Below are 20,456 nucleotides of genomic sequence, written 5' to 3'. Positions count from 1 at the left end.
CCTATTTATCTACTTGCACTGGTGTTCTTTCAAACTGCTAGGTTGGCAGGAGCAGGGACCAGGCAACGGGAGCTCACCCCGTCGCGGGGATCCGAACCGCCGACCTTATGATCGGCAAGTCCTAGGCTCTGTGGTTTAACCCACAGCGCCACCTGCGTCCCCAGACCTGTCTATAGCACCCTGCAAAAAATAAAATCCTCCTTCTTCTTAGCATTTGCATTGCTGATGTGAGAAGTACAAACAATACAAACATGGGCACAGCCAGTGCTTTTCTTGTGGAAAAAAGGTGCCATTACTCACCGTGAAGTTGTTTCAGTAAGTGCCACACTTTTAACCACGGCTTTTCTTCTAGGGGAAAAAAGAGAGGTCTCAGTCAGGTTGCCAGTTGCGTCACTGGAACGCACCACAACATCATCCAAGTGAACTCAGTGTGCATTTCAATTTCAAATATTATTTCTGCTTTTTAGTTAAGCAAGATGGCTCAGTTGGTTAGAGTGTGGTGCTGATAATGCCAGACCCCCCAAGTCTTCCTATTTTCCAGGGACAGCCCCGGATTTGCAGAAGCTCTCCTGGTTTCTGATTTCATGCCAGAATGTCCTGCTTTCCCTATCATTGGAGAAATGATGTCCCTATTTCCATCGGAGAAATGTTGGATGGTATGGAGTTATCTGACCCCCGAACTGTCTGAAGGCAGCCCTGTATAGGGAAGTTTTTTAAAATGTTTAATGTTTTTTGTTTATATATGTTGTAATCTGCCCAGAGTAGCTGGGGCAACCCAGTCAGGCGGCTTGGTAATAATAATAATAATATGGAATAGGATATCCCTATTTTCATCAAAGAAATGTTGGAGGGTATTCAATGCCAAGATTGCAGGCTTGATCCCCACACGGGATGGCTGCAAATTCTTGCTTTGCAGGGGGTTGGACCAGAATTCCATGGTTCCCAATGTGGGGCACACGGCCTACGGGGGGGGGGCTATTTGATTTTTAAGGGGGTCAATTCGAGAATGAGTTACAGGAGTTCACTTTTTGAATAATTAGAATTATATTTGGGGTGGGGGGAGAGGATCAGGATTTTAGAGATGCTTAGGTTAAGGTTACCAGATTTTTTTCAAAGAAAAAAAGAGAGAAAGTTATTTTTTAAAAAAATAACCATGGTTAGGTGGGGCATGGCAAAAAAAAAAAGAAAGGTTGGGAACTACTGGACTAGATGATCCTCACAATTCTATGATTCTAAGTATATTTATTTACTTGATGGGGTGGGTGGGTTCAGTCCACGCCCACGAATAAAAATAAAAAAGCCACGGCGTGTGCCACAGAGATGATGAAGGAAGTCCCCTTGATGCCCAGCCGCCTCTCTCTGGGCACTATTATTTTTCTTTTTGCCTCAGCTCGTGTGAGAAAACGAGCGCCCTGAGGGCGAGGGAGGTTTGGCCTCAGGCCCTTGATTGACAGGCAGCTCCGAAGCGAGCCCGGGAGGGAGGGTGGGCCGGAGAAGGAACTGACTGCGAGAGTTAAGAAAGTCCTGCCCAGCTGTTTGCGAACTTTTTAAGATTTCCTGTTTCCTCTGCAAGGCAGGGCTGAAGCGGGGAAGGCGGGCGGGGGTGAGTCACACACGCCCTCCGAGCAAGCAGCCGAGAGCCGCGGCTGCTGCGGCTGCTGCTGCTGCTGCCTCTGCCGGGGCCTCGCTCGCTCGCTCGCCCGCTTTCCGCCTCGAGGGACCCGCCTTCGCCTCCAGAGGAGCCCCTCGCCGCGCCCGCCTCGCCTCCGCCGCCGCCGAGCAGCCCAGCGCCCCGAGGGAGCTTGACAATGAGCGGGGCGCCCAAGCACGTTTTGCTGTGGACTCTCTTGCACTGCGCGGCTTGCCCGCTGGCTCGGGGTACAGGTAAGTCTCGCCTTTGCTTCGCTGCCTGGTCTCCGGGCTTCCGACGCTGCCCCGCCAAGATCTAGCTTGTGAATAAGGCACCAGAAGCCCATTATTATTATTATTATTATTATTATTATTATTATTATTATTATTATTAAAGGCCAGGTTCATAGCACCACAGAATTGCAAAGGAGCACCACAGAATTGTAAAGGGACACGCAGTGGCGTAGCGTGGGTTGTCAGCACCCGGGGCAAAGCAAGTAATTTGCGCCCCCTAACCCGTGGATTTGCGCCCCCTAACCCTAACCCCCAGATGTTGTGCCCAGTGCGGCCGGCCCCCCCTGCACCCCCCACGCTACGCCACTGGGGACACGGGTGGCACTGTGGGTTAAACCACTGAGTCTTGGGCTTGCTGGTCGGAAGGTTGGCGGTTCGAATCCCCGCAACGGGGTGAGCTCCCGTTGCTCGGTCCCGGCTCCTGCCAACCTAGCAGTCTGAAAGCATGCCAGTGCAAGTAGATAAATAGGTACCGCTCCGGCGGGAATGTAAACGACGCTTCCGTGCGCTGCTCTGGTTCGCCAGAAGCGGCTTAATCATGCTGGCCACATGACCCGGAAGCTATACGCCAGGTCCCTCGGCCAATAAAGCGAGATGAGCGCCGCGACCCCAGAGTCGGTCACGACTGGACCTAATGGTCAGGTGTCCCTTTACCTTTACCACAGAATTGCAAAGGGTTCCCCCAGGGTCATCTAGCCCAACCCCAGCAATGCAGGAATCTTTCCCTCGAACCCACGACCCTGAGGTTGAGAGTCTCGTGTTCTACCGACTGAGCTATGTTGTGTTTCTGGGGTGGGAGTGTTGATCTCCCTCCCCCAAAAAGTTAAAACTTTTGGAATGGTTTTTCTTCTTTCCTCTTGAAAAGAGTGTTGTTTTGGAGGAAAGCATGCTTCCCCCCCCGCCCCCCGCCCAACTTCTGTTCTTGTTTGAGGTGTGGTGCAGAAGTTTTCATCCTGATCTTGGGATATCTGGCAGGGAACAGCTGCCTTGTGTCTTGCAGATGCAGCCGTAGATGAGCTGCTTGCAGCTGTGAAATTGGTGGGTTGTTTGCTCCTGGCATGATGGCAGGGCTTTTGGCAATGCACACGAGGATTTGGGGTACAAATCCCTAGAAATAGGGGAAGTGAGTCATGCGCTGATGTTTTCTGAGTCACAATTCCCCAGAAAGTAAAGGATCCGAATTCCAGAACGCCAGTTCCCTTAATTTTGCAACTGTAACCCCAGTGCGCCAAGAGACATAAGAACTCCCTCGTTACAAACTTAAGGGTAAAGCGGCCGTGTGGCCTGTCACTAGCGTGCTTTTAAAAAATCCTGCACCTTCGTTTCTTCCTTCAGCTGGGTTAAAGCTGTTTGGAGTGTAAGCCTGTGGTCATACACAGTTTGCAGTAGTATGGTGGCAACTTCATTTAAAAAACCGCTACGCTAAGCATCTGTAGAGGGAAGCAGTGTCTTTCCAAGTCACTTGATCAGTGTTTTGCGTCCAGGTTTTAAGTTGTCTCATGACTCCTTGTGTTCTTCATTTTGCTTTCCGCCTTGTTCAAGTGTGGAGCTCTTCAGTCATTTAACACGCTTCAGTGCAGACTGTTAAACAGCAACAGCAACCACCACACTGAGGACTGATGTGCAAAGCCCTTTTACTGCAAAATCCTTTTCACTGGTTATTATGGGTACCTGTGCTGTCAACTGACGATATAATCAGAGTAGCTAAGCTTCTCGAAAGTTAACACACAGCTTAACTTCTCTTATCCCATTGCTGATGGGGCACAGCACACCTTTTTTTTTTTTAACTCGTCCTGGATGTTTTATTTTTACGTAGTCTGTTTAGTAGGTAGAAACAAGGTTGTACTCAACGCTTTAGGCACATATTTTGGCCCTCAATTCCCATCAGCCTGAGCCAGCACAGCCAGTGGTTAGGAATGATGGGAGTTGTAGTGCGGCAACATCTGGAGGGCCAAATGTTCCCCAGCTGTGATCTGTACTTTTTGCCAAGAGCAGCTGCCCAGAAATCTCATGCTCCTTTAAAATGTACTGCCACTTGCCTCTCACTTTTGGTCTCTTATTCCCGGAACTACCTCTATCCTTACGGATCCTTCCTCAAAACCCACTTGAAGCCTAAGGATACATAACTATATTCGAGCATATTCATTCCCAATTCCCTTGCACTTGTTCTCCTTTAGAATGTAAAGCTCTGTGGGATGGGGACTTGCCATCTGAACTTACGTTAATGCTGGAAAGTGACATGAACATTGATGGTACCGTACGAAGTATAGTGTCCGCTGGCAGATTTACTAGTATACTTACTTTCATATTTTTTTAAAAGCCATCCCATAGTAACATAACAAACAGGGTAATGCTTTTGTATTGTTTGCAACATGATGGTTAGTGGGGGGAAAGGAGAGGTAAAAATACAGTGCTGGAAAGGAAACCTATATACAGTATTAAGGTTATGCATCTTACCATTCAAATAGCTACCTATAGTGATAGTAAGCATAAATATGCAGCATGCTTTTTCTTAAGCTGCTGATTTAAAGTGTTTTACTTACGATATTTAGCATGCGTAAAATCAGTTTAGCTATGTCACGGTACAGCATTTTTAGCGATTTATGTAAAGATCCTGCAAACACTTGCACAGCTGAGTACTGTGCAAAGTGTTAGCAAAATCTGTGCATTTGCTGAAAGGTTAGGTCCAGTTGCAGATTATGATAATAATGGAATGTTCCTGTACTGTAATATAAAACTTGTATGATAGAGAAGAACGTACGCTTGGAATAAGTACTCACGTTAGAAACTCTCCTTGTCTCCTTTCCAATGCAAGTCTTTGCATCTCTTGAAAGAATAGTGATACCTCGGCTTATGAACTTAATCAGTTCCAGAAGTCCGTTCCTAAACTGAAACTGTTCTTAAACCGAGGTGTACTTTCCCTAATGAGACCTCCTGCTGCCGGTGCCCTTCCACCATTCAGCTTCCGTTCGTAGACTGAGGTAAAGTTTGCTAACCGGAACACTACTTCCGTTTTTGCGGAGTTCGTATACCAAATAGTTTGTAAACAGGGCTGTTCTTAAACCGAGGCACCACTGTAAGGGGATCTTCTAGAGCAGGCACCCCCAAACTCAGCCCTCCAGCTGTTTTGGAACTACAACTCCCATCATCGCTAGCTAACAGGACCAGTGGTCAGGGTTGATGGGAACTGTAGTCCCAAAACATCTGGAGGGCTGAGTTTGGGGGTGCCTGCTCTAGAACAGCTTTCCTCCAACCTAATGCACTTGCTGGGTAGGGTTGATGGGAACAGTAATCCAAAACATCTGGAGAGTACCAGCCTGGGGAGGCTGCTCTAGAGCAGGAGCCGAGACAGCAGTAGCACTTTCTGCATTTATACACGGCTGTTTGGGTCGTGACCAGTGTTATCTGAGAGCTAGCACAATCATTAAGAGTGGTGACCTTGTATAACAACTTGGCTTTATCTCTGGGTTTTACTTCTGCTGTGTTATATCTTAGGCTGAAATAGGATAAAAGTTTTTGTCCAAGACATCCAAGCCCAGAAACCTCTGTTGGTGTGGCCCTGTAAGCAGGATCCGTTGCCATGTTCACAGTCCCAAAGGGACTCTTGGCCAAATATGCATACTTTCCTTGTGGTTTCTTCCTTTCACAATTAAATGGCATTGCCTTTATCATTATAGCTATGTTCACGTGTCCCAGTAAACGACATTGTCATGTCGTCTGGACTGGCAAACGTTGTGGTTCATGTTAATTTATGACGAGTTTCAAACAGGCTAGCGCCTAACCATGGTTTCTGAAGCTATGTCTCTTAAACAAACCGCAGTTCCTGGTTTTGGAGGGTATGGGAAGCTGTGATTGGCTAAAAGCAGATGGAAAAGCTCCAAAACTCCCCTTGAACACAGGGCAGGAGGGGAGGTAGAGCGTGCAAGCCCAAGGCTTCTTCCTGCTCAAATCTGTGTGCTGCTAATGATCCCTCTTCATACTACCATGAATAGTTCGATTATAATTACCTTGGTGTATTCGGAATGACAATGCTTTTATTTTTATTACTTAATCTCTAATGAGCATTCTCAGGTATAAGATCACTGACCTAATTACTCAAGGACAATTATTTCTTTTTTGAAATGCACATTTTCCTGTACACACATAGTACATACGACACAAGGGATATCTGCCAAGTTTATCTTTTTATCAGTCACTATGATGAAGACATGCAGCTGTGGCAAACACAGTCTTTTGCACGTGAAGAAAGTTCTCTGACAAGGAGATGATATAGTACTAACATCACAATAAATAAATAAATAAATGGGGGAAACAGGACATTGAAATTGCTCCCTTCTGAATATATATCCTGCTTTTTAATTTTTGTTTTGTACTGTTGAATTATGCCTGCTTTCAGTAACATACCCTCTGTCTCCAGGTTGCACTGCTGAGCAGTTTGCCCTCCCTGAACCTACTTACTTCTGAGTAGCATGCATAGGATTGCATTTTGCTTTGGCTGACTTGGAGTGAGTGATTGAAAAGGGATTCTTTCTTGGGCAGGAGATTTGGCAGAGCTAGCTTTTTCCTGGCTTGTATCCCTGGGTAACCTCCGTTGAAGTAGATAAAAACAAACCACTCCCTGTTAGCGGAAGACTACTGGCAAAAATCTTAGTAACATGAAATACCCCAAGTACATCACTTTCTGTACATGTACACCAAATGTATATTTGGTGGTGGAGGAGGAATGGATGCTTGTTGGTGTGCAGAACAGAAGGTTCAGTCCTTAAGAAAAAACACTCCATGTGTAGTTGGAAGGGGCAGAGAAAGACAGAGATTGCTGGCTTAGTGTCTCTAGTTGAAAGTTTGCTGAAACTTTGGGTGGGAGCACTTTTTTGGGGGAAGGGGGAGGTTAGTGCTATCTTTGGGGGTTAGAACATAGAAAGCAGCCTTATACGAAGTCAGAACAATGGTGTATCTAGCCTAGTATTGTCTACACTGATTGGCTGTGGCTCTCCAGAGTTTCAGACAGGATATTCCCGGCTCTCTCTGGACATGTCAGAAATCGAATCTGGAGCCTTTTGCATGGAAAGCAAATGTTCTGCCACTGAACTACGGCCCTTCTCCGGGGATCTACCTGTAGCAGCTCTTTGCCTACGCTTCGTTCTCTGCTTGTATGTCTGTAAATATACAGATCTTTCAGAGATAACATAACATGCTGCCACACAAAGGAAACTCGGTTCCATAGCTCTGTATCTACCAAGCCTGATGGGCTTGCCATAATGTTATCTCGGGCTATATCATCATCATCAAACCTTTCATTGGCATCACATACAGTGGTACCTCGGGTTACATACGCTTCAGGTTACATACACTTCAGGTTACACACTCTGCTAACCCAGAAATAGTGCTTCAGGTTAAGAACTTTGCTTCAGGATAAGAACAGAAATTGGGTTACGGCGGTGTGGCAGCAGCAGGAGGCCCCATTAGCTAAAGTGGTGCTTCAGGTTAAGAACAGTTTCAGGTTAAGAACGGACCTCCGGAACGAATTAAGTACTTAACCCGAGGTACCACTGTACAAACATCCAAAACAAATCAATAAAGAATTACCACTTCCCCAATAGAACAAAACATTTGCTAAAACAAAGGCAGAGCAGTCTATCGTCACATCTCTAGGTCTCCTGGGAGATCAGACGTCTGCAGTGTATTTCGACGACAAAAAACCAAATAGAGATATTTAGCCACTAACTTGGTGAGCTCCTGATCAGTAATAGAAAATGTATGACCTCCAACTCTGGTTTCCATTTGGGGATACAGAATTGATCTAGAAATTGCTGACTGAGATCAGCATATAGTTTACAATTAAGAACCATATGTGTAAGGGTTTCCACCAGGTGGTCTTCACATGGGCAAGTTCTTTCCCCTTCCACCCTACCTGAGAACCTTCCCCAAAGAAGCTTTGATGGATTTGAATGAAACCTGGCCAGCGAAAATGCCCTTCTTTCTTGAGGGTTAAGCAGAAATTCAAGGTAATTGTGGTTAGCTTCATGTTACCTTGGGCTGTAGAGTTCCCTTCCCACCTTAATAAGGAAGACTCAGAACCAAACTACACATCACATTGCAGCTGCATGGACCTTTTAATTTTTCACTGAATGTGGTTGCTTCTGGGCTCCCAACAGAGGTGTCAACTCCAAGACTGCCTCCTGACTATGCGCCTCCTCCTGATGATGTACGTGTGACATCACAAGTGTGTGACAAGTGTCATGTGGACAGCGGGTTGCTGGCCACACAATCTTCGGCCAAAGTTGGCCTCTGGCTCCCAGTGAATATCAGCACTGTGGTGGGAGGGGTAGTTCAGCCTTCCTACCCGCCATGGTCTCCGTGAAAAACCCTGTCCACCCTGCTGTGTTTTGACTCAAGGAATAGCCAGTGGAGAACTTTCTCTTGCTGGGGCAGTTTTCACTAGTGTTATGTACTGAAGTTCTCACCCTGGGCCAGCAGGGGGATACTGTAGATAGTTATGCAAATAAGGGATCGAAAGTGACATTCAGTGATTGGATAGTTTTAGAAAATTGTTACAGTTACGTTGTACTGGAGCTCTATATAAGCAGGCTGACTGAACCCTTCAGTTCAGTTCTGTTCTGGCCTCTGAATAAACAAGAGATGTTTGAAGAATCGCTGTGTCGTCTGATATGTTCACCCACAACTTAACAATTAGGACAATGGCATGATAAGAAAAGATTAACTCCCACTGCCCCATCTTTCAGTGCCTGATCCTGATTCTTACTTTACTCCAAGCGGCTGTTATTTACAGTGTTTTTAAAAAAGTGACAGTGCATCTGTGAATATAAGTATTTAATGTCTATTGTACATCAGGAAGTGTGCTGAAGGCCTGCTCTGCTTAGTGCCGTGATCACATCTTGAAACTGTGCAGCAATTGTTAGGAGTTCTGCTATGATTAGTTGGTAAAAGATGAAGGAACCTGATAGATTCTCCCTCCTCTGAAGGCTTATGGCAGACAGCATTTCACAAATAAATGAAACCTCTAAATTTGAAGAAAGAAAATAAAAAAGGTGGGTGGGTGGGTGGGAAGCAGGCATTAGACGTTTCTGTAGACTTTAGTATCTCTATTCCTGCTGGTTTTTCTTTTTCAGGGTTTTTTTCATTTAGAAAGGGGATGTCCAAAAAAAGACATGTTGTCACTTTCTGAAAATCAGATGTCTGCCTCAAATTGCTGTAATTGTAAACTGAAACAGCTGAACATTTGGGAAAATCTTAGAAGAGCAAAAAAATAATAACATTCAGTTCCTCAAATTGTCTAGTCATGAAAATATGTGTTAGGTGGACAGAATAGCCCAAGCTTTCTGTTTTTGGGGTTGCTCTTTTAGTTGCAACTCTAGCGATTTCTTACCTTCTCACATGATGCAGCTCCTAATTAGCATGAGGTAGCTAATTAAACAGGGCTGGAGACGGAATCTTCTCGTTACAGTATTGCACAAGCCAGTGAAATACTTCAGCTCTGATTACAGCCTCGGAGCTACTTGTGAGCGGAATTGTTACCAGAAGAAGCACATGTCTGTACTTTTAAATTATCAACAAAGTGTAATTGGCAGGCAGAATGGACTGAAGGCATGTATTTACAACTATGCCCCAAATATAGCACTTGTGTGCACCAAGATACCCTAAGAACTCTCCCTCCTTGGCTAAGACCCTCTACCAGCTTTTAAATTTTGATTTTAAAAATGGATATTTTATTTGTGTCCTCCCCCACCACTTTGGTTGGCAAGTTTGCATTTTTTTATAGGGGGAGAATAGTTGGCATTTTTGTCTGTGTTTTATTTTGTGTGTAGGTATTTCACCTGTTTTGTTGAATTCTGAGCACCGTCAATATTCCACCCCCCACCCCCGTGAAATGGGTACTTTGTGTTGCCCACAACAGTTTCTTGTGACCCTCTTTTTTTGCAGCATATGGTTTAGACAGACACTCACCATTCTGTTTGTTGTGGTTCAGCAGGTATTCCGTAAGCCAACAACCCTGTTAGTGTAAATGAGGAAGAGGGTTTTTTTCAAAGAGAAAGAGTGTGCACACAAAGTCTTCAGAAGGCAAGATTGCATATGTGAACTAATTAAGGCAATATGTGACACACACACACAAAATGCCAACTGTTAACTCCACAACTATTACATTTTATTCTCAAGATTACATTAGTTTCTTGAACATGTATTAAATATGCATTAAAGCGCATATCAAGATGAAGCTCTGTGCATTTGATTATTGCTGCACTTATAATAGTTTTAATATTTTGCGATTTTTTAAAAAAAACAACCCCTTCGTGTGAATTTGTAAGGCTGTTTTATCTATTCCTAGGTTCCAAGTTGTAGCCAGTGGGTGGGAAAGGAATGTTTTGTATAGATAAATAAAATAAACATGCTACATATATGAATTGCTAATATTTACCTGACCACGTTTAATGAGCTACCTAGTGAGCTATGTATCAAGTCTATACCAATAAATACCAGCCAGGCCTATTAATCCATAGCAGCCATTTCTACTTCTAAGGATAGAGAGAAGTGTGACAATTTTGGGGCGTCTTTGGTAGCCAGCCAAATATTGGATGGGCATGATCCTGCATATTCCTGACCTCATGCTGCACCTCTAGAACTTGGTGAATCCCTTGCTCCTTTTCCCAGTTCCAGGCCTTCCCAGATTTCCCCTCAACCCTGGAGTAGGGGAAGAGAACAGGGGATTATTCCCGTAGTATTGCTGTTCTTTGGAGCAAGTTGCAATCCAAACACTTTGGAGCGTGGTGTGTGAAAATAGCAAGCCTTAGCCCTCTTCTTGAGCTTTGAGCTGAAAAGGGAATCACGCCTAGAATCATTGAGTTGGAAATAATCGAGAACCATCTAGAAACTAACATGCAGCTGGGTTCAAACCCACAACCTTGGTGTTATCAGCACCACACTCTGAGTTAAGTTGCTATCCCTGTGGTTTTGAACATAAGAATAGCTTGCTGAATCAGGCCAATGGAACATCTGTTCCAGCATCTTGTTTTCACAGTGGCCAACCAGATGCCTGTGGGAGGCTAGGGAGCAGAACATGAGCATTTTCCCCTCCGGTAGTTTCCAGCATCTGATATTTCAAAGCATTGCTACCTCCATCTGTGAAGGTAGAGCCTAGCCGTCATGGCCTAGCCATTGATAGACCCCTCCTCCATGATTTTGTCTAATCCTCTTTTAAAGCCATCCAAGTTGGCGGTCATTGCCCCCTCTTGAGAAGGCAAGTTCTGTAGTTTTGACTATGCAATGCATGAAGAGGTATTTTCTTTTATCGGTCCTGGATCTTTCAACGTTCAGCTTCATTGTTGGGCTTCTAAAGTCCTCCTGTGAGCACCTCAGGACTAGTGCTGCTCCTGAGAGATGACCCACACACTTTGACCACTGTATATCTGAGTTTCTGACACTGGTTTGAGCATACGCAGCTTGTGTATCCATCCCATCCCCAGATCATAAGATGTGAATGTACTGTACTTGGAGCATAGCATGACTGTAGAGATGAGATCCTGTTCCTTCCAACTGCTCTAGAGTTGAAGGAAAGGATGGGGCCCATCCTCTTCGTCCCAGAAAGTGATGCAACACTTCCTTTAGGGCATGTGGAGACTGGAATTACTGGTCCGTTATGCAAACATTGGGAATTCATCCAATTCCTTCTCAGTGTCCCTTGCAAACTCTCTTGGATTTCTTTGGTCACCCTTGGAGAAAAATCGGCAGTTCTCTTTCCAAGTGAGAATCTGGAGCTTTCCACCTTGAAACTTCCCCCCAACACTTCATTTAATTAAATTTAAAATAGAAACAGAAAGGACTTGCAAAATTTAAGAAGAAAAGCTGAGCTTCCTGCATTCAGTAATGCCTTGGTTTATGCCAAAAGCAGGCATTCCACAGGAAGGCGGACATTTTTGAAATTTCTCAGATGCAAAACTTTATAGCCCGCAAACATCTGAAATATCCGTTCGGAGGGCTTGTTAGCAGCCGAGCTTAACTGTTTGTTATTCTACTGCGCAGAGTTTAAAATCCGAGCTGCAATTTCAACTGAGGCTCGTTTGTAAAAGTTGGCACTGTGTGCTTAGCCATTTTAGAGTTGTATTAGGACTTTTCTATTTAACACCAGACTCTAGTGTAGGAATAGGGACGCGGGTGGCGCTGTGGGTTAAACCGATCAGAACTTGCTGATCAGAAGGTCGGCGGTTCGAATCCCCGCGACGGGGTGAGCTCCCGTTGCTCAGTCCCTGCTCCTGCCAACCTAGCAGTTCAAAAGCACGTCAAACTGCAAGTAGAGAAATAGGTACCACTCCGGCGGGAAGGTAAACAGCGTTTCCGTGTGCTGCTCTGGTTTGCCAGAAGCAGCTTAGTCATGCTGGCAACATGACCCAGAAGCTGTACACCGGCTCCCTCGGCCAATAAAGCGAGATGAGCACCGCAACCCCAGAGTTGGCCACGACTGGTCAGTGGTCCCTTTACCTTTACCTAGTGTAGGAACATAAGAACAGTGTGCTGGATCAGGCCAGTGGCCCACCTAGGCCAGCATCCCATTTTTGCTGGACCAGAGCACAAGGGCACACTCCCCTCCTGTGGTTTGTGATATGCAGAAACAGAATGCCTCAGATAGGGAAGGAGTTTGGTATAGAATAGGCATATGAGGCCTCAGGTTCTTGGGCACAGAAGCAGTGTTTGAAATTAGCCAGGGGCCAGGAGCATTTTGCACCTGGCTTTTGACCACTGGCGACCAACTGAAGATGCTTGGGTGCCAGGATATCATTTATCATAACCATCTGGGGTCATTGGATCTGGGCTGTTTTCACACACTAGTACCCCATCCTGCAGAATTCTATCAGTTATATTTTATCTGCACAATCAGAATGAATTTCTGGAACCAAATTGCATTTTTTTCTTGTGCAGCCTGAGCAGGAGCAGTCACCATTAAGAAAAAGAGGTCAGAATAGACCAATATATATATGTGGACTGTACCTGTTTGGATCAAGTGGCTTTGCTTCTTTAAGTTCTCAAAGCTCTTAACCTAGCTCAAGGTTGTCATCTGAACTAGCCAGATGTTTAACTGGGAATCAATCACAGTCAAGTCCTCCATTTGAAAAGTAAGACTTTAGAGCCGTCTTACCCCCAAATTCAACTAGCTGTTCCATTTTGGCGACTGTAATCTTGGTTTGAGGAGCCATTTGCCAGCTAGGTTACATATCTGAGTTTGTAACACTGCACAGAAGTGCATGGGTTTAAGGTGTGTGCGGGTGGCGCTGTGGGTTAAACCACAGAGCCTAGGACTTGCTGATCAGCAGGTCAGCGGTTCGAATCCCCGCAACGGGGTGAGCTCCCGTTGCTCGGACCCTGCTCCTGCCAACCTAGCAGTTCGAAAGCACATCAGAGTGCAAGTAGATAAATAGGTACCGCTCCAGTGGGAAGGTAAACGGCGTTTCCGTGTGCTGCTCTGGTTCACCAGAAGCGGCTTAGTCATGCTGGCCACATGACCCGGAAGCTGTACGCCGGCTCCCTCGGCCAATAAAGTGAGTCGGCCACGACTGGACCTAATGGTCAGGGGTCCCTTTACCTTTATGTGTGCACCCACAAACACATGCATATAGGGAAGGTGTGTGGTCTAGTTGCGAGGAACTTTGCAGTGACTGTAAATTGATCAATACGATCCATGCCAGGTTCCAGTCTAGACCAACCTTTGCCAACCCAGTGCACCCCAGATGTGCTGGACTACAACTCCCAACAACCCCAGTCAGCATGACTGCTGGCTGGTGCTGATGGGAGTTGTAGTCCCAAACATCTGGTGGGCAAAGGCTGGTCCACAGAATTCTGTTGTTCCAGTTCAACCCTCTCCTTCTAATACCTTTACCTGACAGCTGTAGTTATTGATATCGGCCTCCAGGAAGTGTTCCCCGTTCTCTCCCTGGAGCACTCTCCTGCTACGCTGACACCAGCCAGGAGACAGACATCTGTGGTGTTCCACTTTTATGCTCCTGACAGATGCATGTCTGATAAAGCAAACCTGTTGCTCAACAAGCCACATTAAAAACGAAATAAAACTCAGCCATGCAGCACTATAAAGCATGGGGATTATAATAGTGAGGGCTGCAGGAGACAACTGCATTTCTTCTTAACGTGTGGAAGGAATGAGAGGAAGATGGTATTAGCCCTATTGTGCTTTTAATTTAACTTGAAAGGCTTGGGGGAAGCTGACAGCGCTTTCTGAAAGTCCAGAATGTCTTCACTTAAAAAAATAACTCTGCAGATGAGCAATAGCTTTCTTAGGCTCAACCAGAATGCCATGAAAGTTTATCAGGCTTTCAGGTTCTCCAGAATGGCTCATTAGTCAAGATGCGGGAAAACTAGAGATGCTACTTTTATTTGTAATGCAGTAAAATAACGACTGCTTTAGTTACTGAACCAAAATGTGGCTTTGTGTTTCATAATGAATTGAAGAAATGCCCACACTATGTGGTGGTTATAAAATTATTCATAGACTTCTTTGGGGGGGGGGGCAAAGTCTACCCACAGCAGCCTACACTTCATAAGCAAACAGCAGAATTTTAAAAGAAAAAAACACGACAATTTAAATAGCACTGTTTTGTTTTATTATTGTTTAATAGATGTTCATCCTCTTTTAAGGATCTTAGTTCATAAGGTGGGGAAAGGGGTGGGGAAATGGAAGCAAAATACATTTAATAGCACAAATAGCAGTGACTTGCTGGGTTTTCACAGGCAGTAGGTAGGAGAGAAGCCTAAAACCAGGGACCGAAATGTAACTCAGAAGTTCTGGAGCAAATGAAAATTCTGTATTCTAGGCTGGAGGACTGCAGCTAATGTATGCCTCTTAATTGTATATCCTAATAATTCCCCCCTCCCAAGGCCAGGCTAGATTTGGAAGAGCATGGGGGATGCAGTTCTTCTGCAATGGATGAATGTTTTTGTTTAGTCCTTTAGTTGTGTCTGACCAGAGCACGCCAGGCACTCCTGTCTTCCACTGCCTCCTGCAGTTTGGTCAAACTCATGCTGGTAGCTTCGAGAACACTGTCCAACCATCTCGTCCTCTGTCGTCCTCTTCTCCTTGTGCACTCCATCTTTCCCAACATCAGGGTCTTTTCCAGGGAGCCTTCTCTTCTCATGAGGTGGCCAAAATATTGGAGCCTCAGCTTCACGATCTGTCCTTCCAGTGAGCACTCAGGGCTGATTTCCTTAAGAATGGGTACGTTTGATCTTCTTGCAGTCCATGGGACTCTCAAGAGTTTCCTCCAGCACCATAATTCAAAAGCGTCAATTCTTCGGCGATCAGCCTTCTTGATGGTCCAGCTCTCACTTCCATACATCACTTCTGGGAAGACCATAGCTTTAACTACGGACCTTTGATGGCAAGGTGATGTCTCTGCTTTTTTCTTTTCTTTTTTAAGATGCTGTCTAGGTTTGTCAGTGGATGAATAGATGGCAGTAATATTTCAAAGTATATTACGAGTGTTCACAATGCTTTGTGTGGAAGTAGCCTAGATTTAATTACCAGCCCTGGAAACATCTGCAGGCATGTAGTTACAGAGTAAATAAAGTACCCCCTTCTTTGGGAAGAGCTGCAAAACGGAGTAAACTAATGCCCCCCTCCTTGGCATGATTCTAAACATCTGGCACCCAAGTTTTCTAAATACTGCTCAGGCCTTCAGTGGCAACTGTTGTGGTTTAGGTAATGCCATGTGGATATTGTTAGAGCCAGCGAGGCCCATGGCAAGGAATGACAGGAGTTGTAGTCTAGCATCATCTATAAAGCAGCTGGTGGGTGATGGCTGCCCTACAGGATAATGAGAATCAAGTGATGTGATGGCCCAGGATGCAGTGTTAGAAACTCAGATATATCAGCTAGGTGCCAAATGGCTCCTTAAAGCAAGGTTACCGTCACGAAAAATGGAATGTCTAGTTGCCATTTTGGGGTAAGTCTTACTTTTCAAGTGATGGACTGACTGATTGATTCTCAGTTAAGCGTCTGGGTAGTTCAGATGACAACCTTGAGCTAGTTTAAGAGCCTGGAGAACTTAAAGAAGAGAAGTTGCTTGATCCAGGGAAGTCTTATTCCGACCTCTTTTTCTTAATGGTGGCTGCTTCTCAGGCTGCACAGAAAAAGCATGTTGGTTCCAGAAATTCATTCTGAATGTGCAGATAAAATATAACTGATAGAATTCTACAGGATGGAGTATTAGTGTGTGAAAGCAGACCAGATCCAGTGATCCCCAGGCATGCACATAGCTGTCAACTTTTCCCTTTTCTTGCGAGCAATCCTATTTGGAATAAGGGAAATTCCGACGAAAGAAGAATGGCAGACGAAATTAATGGACTATGCAGAATTGGACAAAATGACAGGAAGGATTTGAAACCTGCGGGACCCGAGATTTACAGAAGATTGGAAGAAGTATATGAATTATTTGAAGAGCAACTGTAATCAACAAATTACACTAGTAGGACTACAAGAAGTTTTGTAAGGAGAAATATATGAAGTGTTACAAAGTAGAAAAAGATAGAGATATTGGTTATGAGTTTGGAATGTAATAGGGAAGATAAGAACTGCATGCTGAGAGATTAGATTGGAAAATTGATGGATTGATGGAAGTCAGAAATTTGAATAAGATGTAAAAGTATGTTTAATTACTGTTGAAAATGATATGTTAAAAAAAACTAATAAAAAATTATATATATATAAAAAAGGGGAATTTCCCTTAAAAAAAGGGAAACGTTGACAGCTATGGGCATGCACCTCCAGATGGCAGAGATGTCAGGCATGCTCACTTTGTCGCAAGTGGCCAGCAGTCAGGTGCAAAATGCGCCTGGCTCCTGGCTAATTTCAAACACTGTCCAGATGTCAAAGCATTTGCAGTCTCCTCCTTGTAGAAACAAGCCATTAATACGAAACACTGGATTTATCTTCTGTGAAGTAAGCTTGGACTCCTGTCGATCTTCTGTCTCCAGATTGCTTTAAATACTAAATCTGTTTTCTTGCCTTAGAAAAAGAAGCTGCAGTGCTAATAATCTACATAGCTACTGTACACAGTGAGCCGCTTCAAATGTATACATATGCTGACATCCTGCTGTTTGTCAGCCAGCTATCATCACATGTAGAGTTAAGCTTTGTGCTTGTCTTCAGAGTAGGAGTTTTTGAACGTTTGTCAGACGGTATCAAAAAGCTGATTCTGTGCACGGTGCTAGCTGCCTGGGATTGGATAGCTCTAGGCAAGGAGCTGACATGTAGAATGGGCTTTGAGATGAGCATCCCCACACACCCATTGATTGCCTGAATTTTCTCTTTACTACAGCACAGTTGAATCACAGTGCAATGAATTGGTTTCCACCAGGGAATAATGGTTTCCACCAGGGAATAATGCTCATCTATATTTCCCTGTATATATGTAGTTGATTGACAGGTGCCCATTATTACGGATGACGTTGAGGCTTGCTCTCTGTGATTTCCGTCTGTTTGACAACGATGATTCAAGTTCTGGCATATTGCTCAGAGGGCTGGCTTTTAAACAACGGGAAAAGGAAATTTCTGATGGGACCAATGAGGCATAAAATAGGTTTGCTGGTAACCAAACATATGGTAGATAAAATGCTGATTTCACTGCCCCCCCCATGATATTGGGCATACTGTAGCATCATATTTAGAAGTCTCTCAGGGACACTTAAAGCTTCGAAGTAAGTATATTTGTGCAACATTCTGCTAAGAGTAATTTAAGTCATTTTAAAAGTTAGTTTATATAAGTTCTGCTCTTCTGTTTTTGCCTACATAGACTTTCATTTATTTCAGATGGCAACATCTATTAAGGAAGCAAATCCCAAGGGCTTTAAAAATCTGTTCATTTTTGCCTCGCATCAGGAAATGTATGACAAATATTGCATGGCTTTTGAAACCCCCAAAATATTCCGATCCATTCTTGTCCCAAAATATTGAGTTGTGATTTTTTAATAATAAGATAACGGCACATATTTTCCCCTCCCTGTAAACCAACTTAAACTAATTAAAGTCTTAACTCCAAATATTATTTTTTAACACTCGGAAACAATTCTCTTAAGTGGGGAGGGGAGGCATATTTAACTAGAAGACCTATACAGAAGAACATTAAAATGTGCTAACTTCAGAGTGGCTTTATTTATGTTATTTATGAATCACCCTTTGTTGAACAGAGCCCAGGGAGATGTATGTCAAAGGATAAACAATAAAATTACACCAAGGAATAAAACTAAAATATTCATAAAGTCACACTAATGGGGGGGGGGAAACTATCCACCCCTTGCTTTTCGGGGGAAACATATCAGACTGAAAAGGTGTGGTTAAGCAAGTGTCTTTAGTTAAGGTTTAAATCCCAACAATGAAGGGAGCAAGCACAAATGGGAAGGTTATTCTACCAAGCAGGATTGAGCCATTTGGTATTAGAGGAGGCAGATACTTGTGTCCTGTGCCACTTAGGTAAAGGTAAAGGGACTCCTGACCATTAGGTCCAGTCGTGGCCGACTCTGGGGTTGCGGCGCTCATCTCGCTTTATTGGCCGAGGGAGCCGGCGTACAGCTTCCGGGTCATGTGGCCAGCATGACTAAGCTGCTTCTGGTGAACCAGAGCAGCGCACGGAAACGCCGTTTACCTTCCCGCTGGAGTGGTACCTATATATCTACTTGCACTTTGATGTGCTTTCGAACTGCTAGGTTGGCAGGAGCAGGGACCGAGCAATGCGAGCTCACCCCGTCGCGGGGATTTGAACCGCCGACCTTCTGATCGGCAAGTCCTAGGCTCTGTGGTTTAACCCACAGCACCACCTGCGTCCCTTCCTGTGCCACTTAGGACTTTATAAACTGTTACCAACAACTTGGGTCTAGTAGCGTACAGGTAGCCATTGCAGTGCAATAGAGCAGCATTTACTTATTTTATTTATTTATTGAATTTATATACTTCCCTATACCCGGAGGTCTCAGGGCGGTTCACAGAAAAGATCACAATATATAAAATCAAAATAAGAATAATAACCCAATAATACCCCCCCCACACAAAAAAGAGCCGCATTGTAAAAGGGTATAGGATGTCAACAAAAGGCCTGGTTTAAACGGAATGTTTTTGCCTGGTGCCTAAAGGTGTATAACGAAGGCGCCAGGCAAACTTCCCTGGGGAGAGCATTCCACAGACGGGGAGCCACTGCAGAGAAGGCCCCGTTCTTGTGTTGCCACCCTCCGGACCTCTCGAGGAGGAGGCACACAAAGAAGGGCCTCAGAGGATGATATCGCGGTCTGGGTAGGTTTATATGTAAAGAGGCGGTCTTTGAGGTTTGTGGTCCTGAGCCGTTTATTTGCAAGGTCTCCCACCTACACAATGGGCCTTTCCCTCTCTCCTCCCTTCCCAGCTCCCATCACTAGCCAACATATGCAGTAGTCAGGAAGGATGGCAGCTATAGTCCAGCAAAAATGTGACAAATATACCCCTTTCCTGATTTAACAGGGTTAAGTAATTTGCCTGATTTTTTTTTTACACAGATAGTTGCAGTAGCTGTTTTTATACATACAACACAAATTTCCCATGAGACTGCAGGGAGAAAAAAGTCCAACCACTTTCTTTCCTTTTTTGTTGTTGCTCAGAACTGTAAATCACATGTGCTATTAACTTGCATGAATGTTTTTAGAAAGAAAAACACCCTAACAGGAAATGAGGCTTAAACCCATATAGCTGACATGATGTTTGCAACAAAAGGCAGGAAATTTAGCGTTAAGGCTGACCATCCCACCTTCAGCAGGGCTGGGTTGGTGTGAGTGAAACATTTCTTTTCAGTTTCTTTTCCATTTAGTTTTGTGTTAAGTGTTACTTAAGGCTAATCACTGTGTGTATTTGAGCGAAATACACACATGAAGTGTTTTGCAGGTACATTTGTACATATGGGGTCTTGTTGTTCCTTGTGCGTTTTGCATAGGGGTCCTCATTGTGTTTTGTATTGTAACTGGCAGTCTGCCTGGCACCGGCCTGGTTCCTTTAAAAATGGTGCGGTGTTCATTATTTATACATTTTGGCCAGACCTCTGATTGCATCACCTTTGGCACATGCATTGTTGTAACGTATTTGGCTCTTTGGGATGTTATAGTGAGAGCCAAATCTTTTCTGTTACGGTATGTTGCTGATTTTAAAAGGAAAGTCTTACAGCTCTAGAGACTCTTAGTGTAAGAAGTGCTTTTCTGGTTTTCTTTATTTTCACGGTTATTCTCTCAAATATCAAATCAACATAAGCCTGATTTCAAAGTGTTTACAATCAAACATTTTTTTTTTAATTAAAAAAAGTACTCATATTCAGTAAGCCTCATTGCTACAGCAGGGCTTTTACCTTTGTCTTTCCCTAAATAAAAGATACCCAGTCATCAATGGAAGATGCTTCTGGCTGTTTAATCTTACCACAACACATCTTTGGAGCAAAGGCAATTTTCCCTGCTTGTTTTACTTACATGTTTCCATTCCATCTTTTCTAAACTTGCAAGAACAAATC

The 20,456-nt window shown here is 44.3% G+C and overlaps 1 protein-coding gene across 1 annotated transcript in view; it reads left to right on the top strand.

Annotated features, from left to right (window-relative positions):
* Positions 1-1,722: 1,722 nt before the first annotated feature.
* TGFBR2 (transforming growth factor beta receptor 2) overlaps positions 1,723-20,456 on the top strand; it is a 68,500-nt gene continuing 49,766 nt past the window's right edge. The window contains exon 1 of the mRNA XM_081883279.1: positions 1,723-1,884. Within this exon, the coding sequence (XP_081739405.1) occupies positions 1,809-1,884 (76 nt within the window). The 5' untranslated portion in view covers positions 1,723-1,808. The remainder of the gene's footprint in view (positions 1,885-20,456) is intronic.

This window comes from Podarcis melisellensis (genome assembly GCF_964234715.1).
Source record: "Podarcis melisellensis genome assembly, chromosome: 12".
NCBI classification, from domain to species: Eukaryota; Metazoa; Chordata; class Lepidosauria; order Squamata; family Lacertidae; genus Podarcis; species Podarcis melisellensis.
The sequence above is the reverse complement of the archived record's forward strand: the minus strand, read 5'-3'. Positions and strand labels throughout refer to the sequence as shown.